The sequence below is a fragment of the Pinus tabuliformis genome, chromosome 9 (genome assembly GCF_031772625.1).
Source record: "Pinus tabuliformis cultivar Carrire ecotype Pingquan chromosome 9, CPIR1, whole genome shotgun sequence".
Classification (NCBI taxonomy): Eukaryota; Viridiplantae; Streptophyta; class Pinopsida; order Pinales; family Pinaceae; genus Pinus; species Pinus tabuliformis.
Genome location: NC_142307.1, coordinates 1,227,425,529 through 1,227,436,801, shown reverse-complemented (window position 1 = coordinate 1,227,436,801; position 11,273 = coordinate 1,227,425,529). Strand labels below are relative to the sequence as shown.

At 43.5% G+C, this 11,273-nt stretch overlaps 1 protein-coding gene across 1 annotated transcript; it reads left to right on the top strand.

Moving 5' to 3' along the window:
- Window positions 1-2,760: 2,760 nt before the first annotated feature.
- Window positions 2,761-4,194, top strand: LOC149152964 (uncharacterized). The gene is made up of 2 exons (XM_089443650.1): window positions 2,761-3,052; window positions 3,269-4,194. Exons 1-2 carry the CDS (start codon window positions 2,761-2,763, stop codon window positions 4,192-4,194), a joined length of 1,218 nt encoding a protein of 405 aa, XP_089299776.1.
- Window positions 4,195-11,273: the final 7,079 nt, after the last annotated feature.

The following is an 11,273-nucleotide window of genomic DNA, read 5'->3' as shown; positions in this document are numbered from 1 at the left end:
TTTTCCATAGTATCATTCCTTTGAAAAGTCTAATCCTACTTAAGAACATTATGAATAGCGTTACATATTAATATTTTTAATAAATTAATAAATTAATATCATTATCTAAATATTATTTTTTCACAAACTAGTAATATTTGGTTTTAATAAATTTATTTAAATATTTTTTTTCAAAAACTAGTCGTTTAATATAGCTGTTACCTATTAATATTTTTAATAAATTAATGAAATAGTATCATTATTTAAATAATTTTTTCAAAAACTAGCCGTTTAGTATAGCCATTACTTAATATTTATTTTTAATATATTAATAAATTAATATTATAATGTAAATATTATTGTTCAAATATAATAGTTACTTGAAATTATGTCTCTACATTGCTCTCTATTTAAGCCTTTGCCATGGTCTACCTCTTCATCTAGTTCTCATGATGAACCACACTTGTTGGTTCGAAATGCGTTGGCCAAAAAATTCTCTTATGTGATTTCTACCGAGAGACTTTGCTTAATTCATTATGGATCACAGAGAATTGAATAGAGAAAAAAATATAATGTGAATAGCTAACAATTTTTTTAACATTTTCTTGATTCTCACTTCAAGCACGAGATTAACTAGTCGTTGCCTTCATCGAACCTAGTTAGAACATTTCTTGATACGAATAACACGTTCATTGTAGTCAAAACCATGTAAGTATTTGTAAGACCAACAAAAAAACATCTTTAACTTCACAAAATAAATAAAAAAACCATATTTTTTTTCATTTTTGAACATTGGCACCCAATCCGTAAAGTCTTTGGGTCTTCTTTGGGTCTTCTAGGCTCCCCATATCTAGGGGTATAGTTTCTAATATTTTTCCCTTGGAATATCTCCTATTTTCCCTTTTTTTATTAAATACATTGCTAGATGAAAATGAATTCCCAAGAAGGGACTTAAGAGGCGGAGCAAAAAGAAGCGATGGGAGAGACCTAGGGTTTGCAGCTGCAACCTGCAGCCTTAGCAACAGTTCTGGAAGCACAAAGAGATAGATTAGCAGATTTACTCCACAGAGGTCGAGGACTGACCTGACAAATGGTAAACGAGGGGTCCACTAGGACCCCAACCTTCAAGCAGGTAGTCATGCAAAAGAAGAAAATGCTAGAAGGATTTAAAATCAATGGCTCTGGAGATCGTAAGGATGGCAGCGGCAACAGAGGAGAAAGGACACAACAGCTGCAGAAAGAGATAAGAAAAAACCCCAAGATGACGGGTAAAGCCAATAATGGACAGGAGACAGAGGAAAAAAGACCAGAAGCAGAACAAAGGCACACAGCACCAATAATAGCCCAAACAGAAGGCGAAAAAGATAATGGAACAGGGCCACACTCACAAGAGGAAGAGGAGCAAGCAAAGACAAACAACCCCGACTCCAAACAGACAACGCAAGGTGCATGCAAACCAAAGAAAAAGGAAACCCTTCGAGTAGTCTTCTCAGATCCAGACATTCAGGCCTACAGAGATCACATGATGGAGCATGCAGTTATTTGCAAATTTATGGGACTGTGGCCAACAGAACGCACACTGTGCCAATGGATTAAACAGCACTGGAAGCCAAAAGGTGATGTCAAACTCCACCTTAGAGCCAAAGGCTTCTTCACGGTTGTCTTTACAAACTTAGAAGATAAGGACAGAGTCTTCGATGGCGGACCATACTTCTTTGCCTCAGCTGGACTCTACATGAGGCCATGGAAGGCAAACTTCGTACCTGAACAAGAGACATTCACACAAGTTCCAGTGTGGATCCGGCTATTCTCCCTTCCCATAGACTACTGGGGACTGGCAACGCTTAAGCAGATTGGAGACCGGCTCGGAACCTTCATTAAAGCTTTTGAAGCAACAGTGCAACGAAGATATACCTCCTGCGCACGCATTTGTGTTGAGATGGACGTCTCAGGGGCTCTGCATGAAGGTCTGTGGCTGGAATTCAGAGATGAAGACTACTATCAAGCCATCGACTATGAACAAATCCCCTTCCGTTGTAGAAAGTGTCATGAGCACGGACACCTCGTTCGAGAGTGCCCTCTCAACAAAACAGGGGATGAACACAAACAAGAGCAAGCAACAAAGAATAAAGAGGCCTTCACAAGGCCAAAAATAAGACAGAGAGCCAACAGAAAAAGAACACACAGAGCAGAAATAGGACCTGGTATCATCAGCAACACCTTCAGCATTTTGGAAATGGATACAGACTCAGAAGGCACTAACAGAGATACAAAACTTATTGAAGCACCAAAAAACAAGACAGAACACACCACTCAGGATGGGGAGGAAAACACACTCAGAACAGAAGTGAAAATGCGAGAGTTCGAAGATGAACATGATGAAGACACAGACATGTTAACCAGCGACGGGGGAAGCAAGGATCTAGAGCTCAATGCAGTCCTAGAAAAGAAGGAGTCAACCTCCCAGCTATGGAAAAAAATCTGAAAACCCAAGGGCTAGACAACATTCCGGAAGAAGAAATCAGGAAAATCAGTGATCTCTTCATAGGAAGACAAAAGGTGGAACTCGAGAGGCAAAACAGAAGATTAGGCATCGCAAAAGGCACAGGTAATCAGTCAAAGAGCATATCTCTTAACCTAACAAGCCGGAAGCCAAATAAAAGAAGAGGCAGAAGAACCAGTGGGGAAGTATTGCACAACCTGGGGGTTCTAATGATCAACTCTGGGAAAATGAAGGCTCTTCATGCCTTCTAGACCTACCAATGAGTCTTTTAGTTATCAATGAAGGTCATCTCATGGAATGCAAGAGGGCTTAACAGCCAAGCTAAGGAAAGACTGCTCAAGAGAAAGTTCCAACAAGAAAAGCCAGACATCATGTTCATACAGGAGACCAAATGCGCTACCAATCAAATGGAGAACATCAGCAAAAGACTAGGCAAACCAATCAAATATATAGATGTAGCCAGTCAAGGATGGGAAGGAGGCATAGCTACATTTTGGGACACCCGAGCAATAAACATTATCTCAATGGAGGCTGCACGCTCGTTTATTGCCACAGAAGTTCAAATAACAGGTAACTCTGAAACCTACCTATGCATTAATGTCTATGGCCCGCAAAGACTAGATGACAAATTTTCTTTTCTTAATTCTCTTATGAATTTAAAGTTAAGATACCCCACCTCTAAGATCATCATGGGGGGAGATTTTAACATGATTACATCCCTACTGGAGAAGAAAGGAGGTCTCAGAAAGCTCAACAAAGATACATAACTCTTTGTTGATTTCATAGAAGCTGCCAAGCTAGTAGACATTCTCCCCAAAAATGGCTCCTACACTTGGAACAATAGAAGAGGAGGAGACAATAGGATTGCCTCCCGGCTGGATCGATTTTTGATTTCGGAAAGTATCCTACTCGGAGGAACCACAGTGGACTCTGACATCCTCCCCAGTGGAGGATCAGATCACTGGCCTATAGCTTTGGAAGCAGCCATCCTCTGCACCCCTAGAAACAAGCCCTTCAGATTTGAAAAGTTTTGGTTAACTCATCCCGACTTTGCAAATCTGCTGAAGGAATGGTGGCACGAACCATCAGATCTAAGAGGCACCAAAATGTTCAAGTTCCAAAGTAAGCTACTACACATCAAACACAGAATCAAAGAATGGAACACTGAGAAGTTTGGAAACATCTTCCAGGAAAAGAACACCATCGAAGGTAAGATAAATCAAATTCACAAGGAATGGGCTTCCGGGAACTACAAAGAAGACTCAAAAGAACAGGAGAAGGTTCTGATGCAGCAATGGAAACTTCGTTGCCAACAGGAAGAAACTTTGTGGAAGCAAAAATCAAGGATCCATTGGCTGAAGGAGGGAGAACAAAATACAAAATTCTTCCACAGATCAACGATGGACTACAGGGGGGAAAACAAAATCCTCAGGCTCAAAAATGAAACAGGGGAAATCCTTCAAAACCACAAGGACATATCAACACTCCTCACCAGGCACTTCAAGCATATAGCTCAGGAAACGCAAAAAGATAGATCCGAGGCCATACAGGAGCTAACTAAAGCCATACCTTGCATCATAACCTCAGAGCAAAACTCTGCTCTGCTCAGAAAGGTCTCAATGGAGGAGGTGGAGGACGCGGTCAAAAGCATGCCAAATGATAAGGCACTGGGGCCTGATGGCTTTACAATCAACTTCTACAAAGCTTGCTAGCCAACTATCAAAACAGAGGTATGGGAAATTGTCGAAGACTCTAGACGCTCAGGCTCTATTCTCAAATCCCTGAACACCACTTTCATAGCGCTTATCCCCAAGGAAGAAGAAGCCAATTCCCCTAACAAGTTTCAACCTATAGCTCTCTGCAATGTGATATATAAAATCATTTCTAAAGTCATAGCCAACAGACTTAAGCCCGTTCTACCTGACATAATCTCAGAAGAACAGTCAGGGTATGTGGAAGGCAGGAAAATTCTAGACAACATCCTCTTAGCTCAGGTGTTATGCTCTTAACCTACAAAATGATACCCAAATACAGAATATGCGAAGAAAAGATACCCAGAACACAGAATAGCAATGATTTTATTATTCAGAGAGTAATTTTCACTTGCCTCTTCGAGGGGGCAACCTCCAATAGAGCAGAGCTCGAATACAAAATAAGACACAATGCTCCTCGCAGGGAGTCTCTATCCTTTATATATGACTCATACATGCAATACCACAGGCCAAGACCGTGGGTTTTATTAATACCATCTATCTAATACTACGGCCCGTTTGCAACTAAGTGTGGTCCCGTCATTAATTACGGGTTAACCACTTACAAATATTAATATGGGCTTTATTGACTCTTGACTATGACGTGATCCCATGACATAAATAAGGGGGTTAGGGTGGGACCCTAACATGCCCTCCCCCTTAAGACTAGCCTTGTCCTCAAGGCTGAAGCTGCGGAAACTGCTGAAGAATAGTGGCTGGTTCCCAAGTTGCGTCTTCCGGAGAGGTGTCTTTCCATTTGACGAGGACTTCCTTAATCATGCGGCCGCGCAGGTGCTTTTCTTGTGTGTCTAGAACCTGTTCGGGTTGAAGCCAGATTGACCCTTCTTCGTCCAATTCAGGTAGACTGGTTTGAACTCGGCAGTTGTTCCCAATCACTTTCTTGAGGCATGATACATGGAAAACTGGATGGATTTTTGCCGTAGGTGGCAAAGCCAACTTGTAAGCCACTTCTCCAATGCGCTAAAGTACTTGGTATGGTCCGTAGAATTTTGGAGAGAGCTTTTGACAACCCTTGTCTTTGAGTGATGTTTGCTTATATGGTTGCAGCCTCAAAAAGACCTGATCCCCTTCTTGAAATTGGCGCTCTGAGCGATGCTGGTCGACCTATTGCTTCATGCGGTTCTGAGCTTGATGAAGATTCTCTCTAAGATGGGCGAGCATGGTTGCGCGGTGTTGTAGGAGTTGATCCACTGCTTGTACTTTGGAGCACCCCTTGAGATAAGAAGTAGGGGAAGGCGGAAGTTGACCATATACTGCTTCATAGGGAGTCATTTTGGTGGTGCCATGATAGTTGGTGTTATACCACCATTCAGCCAGAGGTAACCACTGTACCCAAAGGTGTTGCTTTTCTGAAGTGAAACACCTAAGGTAGGTTTCTAGACATTTGTTGACGGCTTCGGTTTGACCATCTGTTTGCGGATGATATGAAGTACTGAGTTTGAGTTGATTTCCTTGTATTCTGAAGAGTTCCTGCCAAAAATTACTGGTGAAGATCGGGTCACGGTCGGACACAATAGAAGTGGGCATGCCATGAAATTTGAAGATCTGATCCATGAAAGATTGAGCAACCAAAGTTGGTGTAAACGGGTGGGGTAGGGCACAGAAATGAGCATACTTCGACAGTCGGTCCACAACCACCATGATGACTGATTTTTTCCCTGACTTTGGAAGACCTGTAATGAAATCCATAGAAACCTCTGTCCAAATTGATGCCGGAATGGGCAATGGTTGTAATGTGCCTGGTGTGTTAATGGTTTCCCCTTTGTCGCGTTGACAGACCTCACATTCTGCTACGAAGGTAAGGATGTCCTTTTTCATGCCTGTCCAAAAAAATGATCTTCTGGTGCGAGCATACGTCTTCTGAAAACCCGAATGTCCTGCAATGGGAGATGACTGCAATTCTGCCAAAATGCGACTTTTGAGGGTGGATGTTGGTGAGATTATGACTCTGTCCTTGTAGCGAAGAATATCATTCTGCCACGAGTAGCCCTTGGTGGAATTAGGATCTACCTGCAATTAAGAAATGAGTTGGGAGAGCCCGGGGTGTGAAAACCATTCCCTGCGAGCCTCTTCAATCCAGTCTGGAATGGGGAGGGAAATTGCGAGCATAGTACTTTCCTCCTCAAATTGGCGAGATAATGCATCTGCTACACTATTGTCTTTCCCTTTCTTGTAAATGATCTCATAATCATATCCCAACATTTTGGCTAACCATTTATTTTTTTGTGGGGATGATAGGCGTTGCTCCAAAAAATATTTAAGACTATGATGATCTGTGCGGATTTGGAAACGTCGCCCCAATAAGTAAGGTCGCCAGGTCTCGACTGCATGTAAGATGGCCATCATTTCCTTCTCGTAGGTAGATTGGCCGAGATTCCTCCCACTGAGTTGTTGGCTTGTGAAGGCCAACAGTCGCCCTTCCTGCATTAAGACCACCCCAATACCTGTACCCGAAGCATCACATTCAATGACAAAGGATTTGGTGAAGTCAGGTAGTGCTAAGACTGGAGTGGAACACATGGCATTTTTGAGAGCGGTAAATGCCTGTTGTGCTTCCTCGTTCCAGAAGAAGGAATTTTTCTTTAGGAGTTGAGTGAGGGGTTTCGCTATGCGGCCATAGTTGTGGACAAATTTACGATAATAGCCTGTGAGACCCAAAAATCCTCTCAAGCTCTTCAAGGTCTTAGGTTCAGGCCATTCTTGCATTTCCTAGATCTTTTTTGGGTCCACCTTGACACCTTCACCCCCCACAATGTGGCCCAAATACTCAACTTCTTCCATGCCAAACGAACACTTGGACATCTTGACAAATAATTTATGCTTGCGGAGCAGCTGCAAGAGTACATCTACATGCTGAAGATGTGCAGCCCAAGTGCCACTATAGATGAGGATGTCATCGAAGAAGACAAGGACAAATTTTCTGAGATATGGTTTGAGAATGTGATTCATAAGGCTCTGAAAAGTAGAGGGGGCATTACAAAGACCAAATGGCATGACCAGGAACTCATAATGGCCTTCATGAGTTCTGAAAGCCGTTTTGGGAATGTCAACTTCCTTCATGCGAATTTGGTGGAAGCCTGAGCGAAGATCCAACTTAGTGAAGAATTGAGCCCCATTGAGTTCGTCCAGCAAATCGTCAACCACCGGGATGGGAAATTTATCTTTGACTGTCAACTTATTAAGGGCCCTGAAGTCAGGACACATCCGCCACTCCCCATCTTTCTTGAGCACCATGACCACTGGGGATGAATAAGGACTAATGCTGGGACGAATGACAGCTGCTTCCAACAGTTCCTTGATGATTTTTTCTATTTCATTCTTTTGGGTGAACAGATATCTGTATGGTTGCACATTTGGGGGTTGGGCCCCTGGAACCAAGGTGATGCTATGATCATGTTCCCCTCGCGAGGGTGGAAGCTCATTAGGCTTGTTAAAGACCGTCCGATGGTTATTTAAAATCTGTTGCTTCTCATGATGAATTGGCAGAGACATGGTTTTGACTACCTGGATGGCATTAAATTGAGCTACTACTCCATGATGGCCCTTTTTTAACAATTTTTCCATCCTATGCGAGCTGATGATAGAGGGGGTTCCCGCCTGGAGTCCACGGAGGGTATGTGTGGAGTTGTTCTGCTTAAAACTCATATATAACTCCTGGAAATCCATTGTGATTGGCCTAAGAGTGCGGAGCCATTCAGCGCCGAGGACAATGTCGCAACCCTCCACGTGTATGGCAAACATGTGGGTTTTCAACTGATAATCCCCCATTTGAAGTTTGACATTTTCACAGCGGCCTTCACATTTCATTGTGCCCCCATCTGCAATTTGGACTTGGAAGTTAGAAACTGCTCGTACAAAACAATGCGCTGCTTCTGCGATTTTTTGATGGATGAAATTATGGGTACTTCCACTATCAATCAAGACTACTACTGGGCGATGTTTAAGAAAACCCTGGATTTTGAGAGTTTGAGGGGAAGAAATCCTTGCCAATGCATGCAGCGAAATAACTGGTTCGTCAGAGACATTCTCCTTTGGGTTGTCTTCTTCTAGCGCCTCATGTTCCTCAAGTGGTGGATCTTCCTCTGTTGAGCTGTAGTCAGTGGCATCTATTTGAAAAAAATTGGGCTCCTTGAATTTATGACCTGGGGAGTATTTTTCATCACAGTAGTAACATAGTCCTTGCTTCCTTCTTTCGGCCATTTCCGCAGGTGACACCTTTTGGACCTTAAGTGTTTGAGTCATGTTGTGAGCCTGTGGGGGACGACCTTTAGCGGGGAAATTTGGGCGACTGTATTGGGTTGCTAATGCACGTTCCACCTTACGAGCTACCTGGCAAGCCTTCGTCCACGTGGGAGGGTGGTGAAGTAGAACTTGAGCTTTGATGACTTCTTTAAGACCGCTGATAAAACATTCCGTGTAGAACTCATCTGTGAGACCCCTAGTGCAGAAGGCTAAGGCTTCAAAAGCGGTAATATATTCATCCACTGTACCAGTCTGTCGGAGCTTAGTGAGACGACCCAAAAAAGAGTCTTCCTGTTCAAAGTGATCTTGAAGAGCTTTGGTAAATTGGGTCCAAGTCCTAAAAGGTCCATTTCAACGCTGATGCCATTCCCACCATTGCCACCGTTCATTGTCCAAGTACATGCTCCCAATCATAAGCTTATTCGCATCATCTGGGATATGATTCAATTTGAAATACTGCTCCATTTGTGCTAGCCATGCGGACAGGTGAGAACCGTCAAATTTATGCACATCCAACTTGGGAGGTCGCTGACTGGGTGGTGGATGGGTGTGCCAGACATGAGGAGAGTAGCTAGACTCACCCTCATTGTATTCATGGCCATTATACGCCTCCTCGTGGGCTTGCTCCTTGCCCTTCGGGAGGAATTGTTGTATCTGGAGACTTAGTCCTTGAAACTCACGTTGGAGGGATTGCACGGAGTCTTCCAGCTTGTCCATCCTTTCATTTGCCATCGCTTGAGCTCTAGTCTCTACCAAACACCAACCTGATGAAAAATTGGGACCGCTAAAAAAATTTGACTAATAAATTGAATGGTACCACCTTGCTCAGCTCGTCGTCCTGATTCTGATGGGCTAGATCACCAATAAGCGCCCCGGAAGATCTCAGACTCCCTTTTTAAAAAAAAAAAAAAAAACTCCTAACGGAGTTTTAATCCTTCTTGATCAATACTGCAGTCGCCAAATCCTCAAAATGTCAATGCTGCCAAAAGTCCTGCGAAAAGCATACCCCGGTATAGGAACCCTTCACAACAACTCCGATCTGGTGGGTCTGAGAGATCTGAATGGCGGAACAACTGCTGCGGCGGATCTGATGGATCTGATGTCTGCTGCTGCTGCACCCCTTTGCACCCGTCGATCGGGAATAGATGATGTGTGATCTCCCGATAGAAAAGGAAACTATGTCGTGAGGAGTGTCAGGTGCTACAGATCGCAATATACATAAGGGTCTGGAAGTAGTACTCGGACCAATGTTTTAGGGCTCTAACTAAGGAGGATCGACCGTACCCTTAGCCGTACAACCCGACTTCCCTATCGTACGGGCAAGTAATCTCTCCGAGTGCTATTCTCGGTGTACTGTAGCCACAAGACGGCCGACGGTTTATCTATGGCGACGTTTCAAGGGAGCCTAGGGGGCTTTCGATATACCAAGAGGGTACGTAGAAGACAGTCCGTGCGCGGTTCTGTCTAATGCACTACTACTCGAAGGGGTACCCACAGGGGTTACAAGGGAGTCCAACAGACGTGACCACCTCTTGTATTTCCTGCATGCATACCTCCCCAAATCCGCAGGTTTATGCGCTCAACGACAGATCCCGTGGTTTAAAGACACCGGAACATGTCTCTAGCCGAAATTTTTTTTTGCTAAGAATTGGAGATCCCACCGGGCCTAGAAAGTGCTCTGATACCACTTGTTATGCTCTTAACCTGCAAAATTATACCCAAATATAGAATATGCGAGGAAAACATACCCAGAACACAGAATAGCAATGATTTTATTATTCAGAGAGTAATGTTCACTTGCCTCTTCGAGGGGGCAACCTCCAATAGAGCAGAGCTCGAATACAAAATAAGACACAATTCTCCTCGCAGAGAGTCTCTATCCTTTATATATGACTCACACATGCAATACCATGGGCCAAGACCGTGGGTTTTATTAATACCATCTATCTAATACTACGGCCCATTTGCAACTAACTGTGGTCCCGTCATTAATTACGGGTTAACCACTTACAAATATTAATATGGGCTTTATTGACTCTTGACTATGACGTGATCCCATGACATAAATAAGGGGGTTAGGGTGGGACCCTAACATCAGGAGATGATTCACACCCTGCAGACAAGAAAACTTCCAGGCATGCTAATGCAGCTAGATCTCTCAAAAGCATTTGACAAAGTCAACTGGAATTACTTGGAGGCCATTCTAAATGCCTTTGGCTTTGACAGGCAATGGACCAAATGGATCCTTGCTCTGATCAAATCTTCCAATTTTTCCATTCTAGTAAATGGCTCCCCCTCTGCTCCTTTCTCCCCCTCCCGAGGCATTCGTCAAGGAGACCCTCTATCCCCCTTCCTATTTGTAATCCTCATGGAAGGGCTCAGCAGGCTCATTCACAAAGCAAGAATAGAGAGAAAGCTTAATGGCCTACACCCTTTCCCCTCCATACCTGCCACAACGCACCAGCAGTTTGTCGATGACACAATGCTGCATGGTTCTCCAACCGTCAAAGAAGATATGACTTTCAAAAGCATCCTTCCTCTCTTTAGCAAAGCTTCAGCCATGGAGATAAACGAGGCTAAATCGACTATCTTCTTCTTTAACACTCATCCTGCCATCCAGAACCATCTCTCTAGCATTCTGAGCTTCCGAAAAGGCTCTCTCCCTTCTAAGTATCTGGGAGCCCCTCTCACTACCAAGCCTTGGCAAAAAATTCACTGGGAAAACATCTTAGCAAAGCTGGAGAAAAAATGCAAGCATTGGACTCACAGAGCTCTTA

Excerpts from the sequence above, each read along its gene's own strand:
- LOC149152964 (XM_089443650.1), top strand. The coding sequence starts at position 2,761 with ATGAAGGTCATCTCATGGAATGCAAGAGGGCTTAACAGCCAAGCTAAG. Across the intron at positions 3,053-3,268 it reads CACAGAAGTTCAAATAACAG|AAGCTGCCAAGCTAGTAGAC; the intron begins GTAACTCTGAAA and ends TTGATTTCATAG.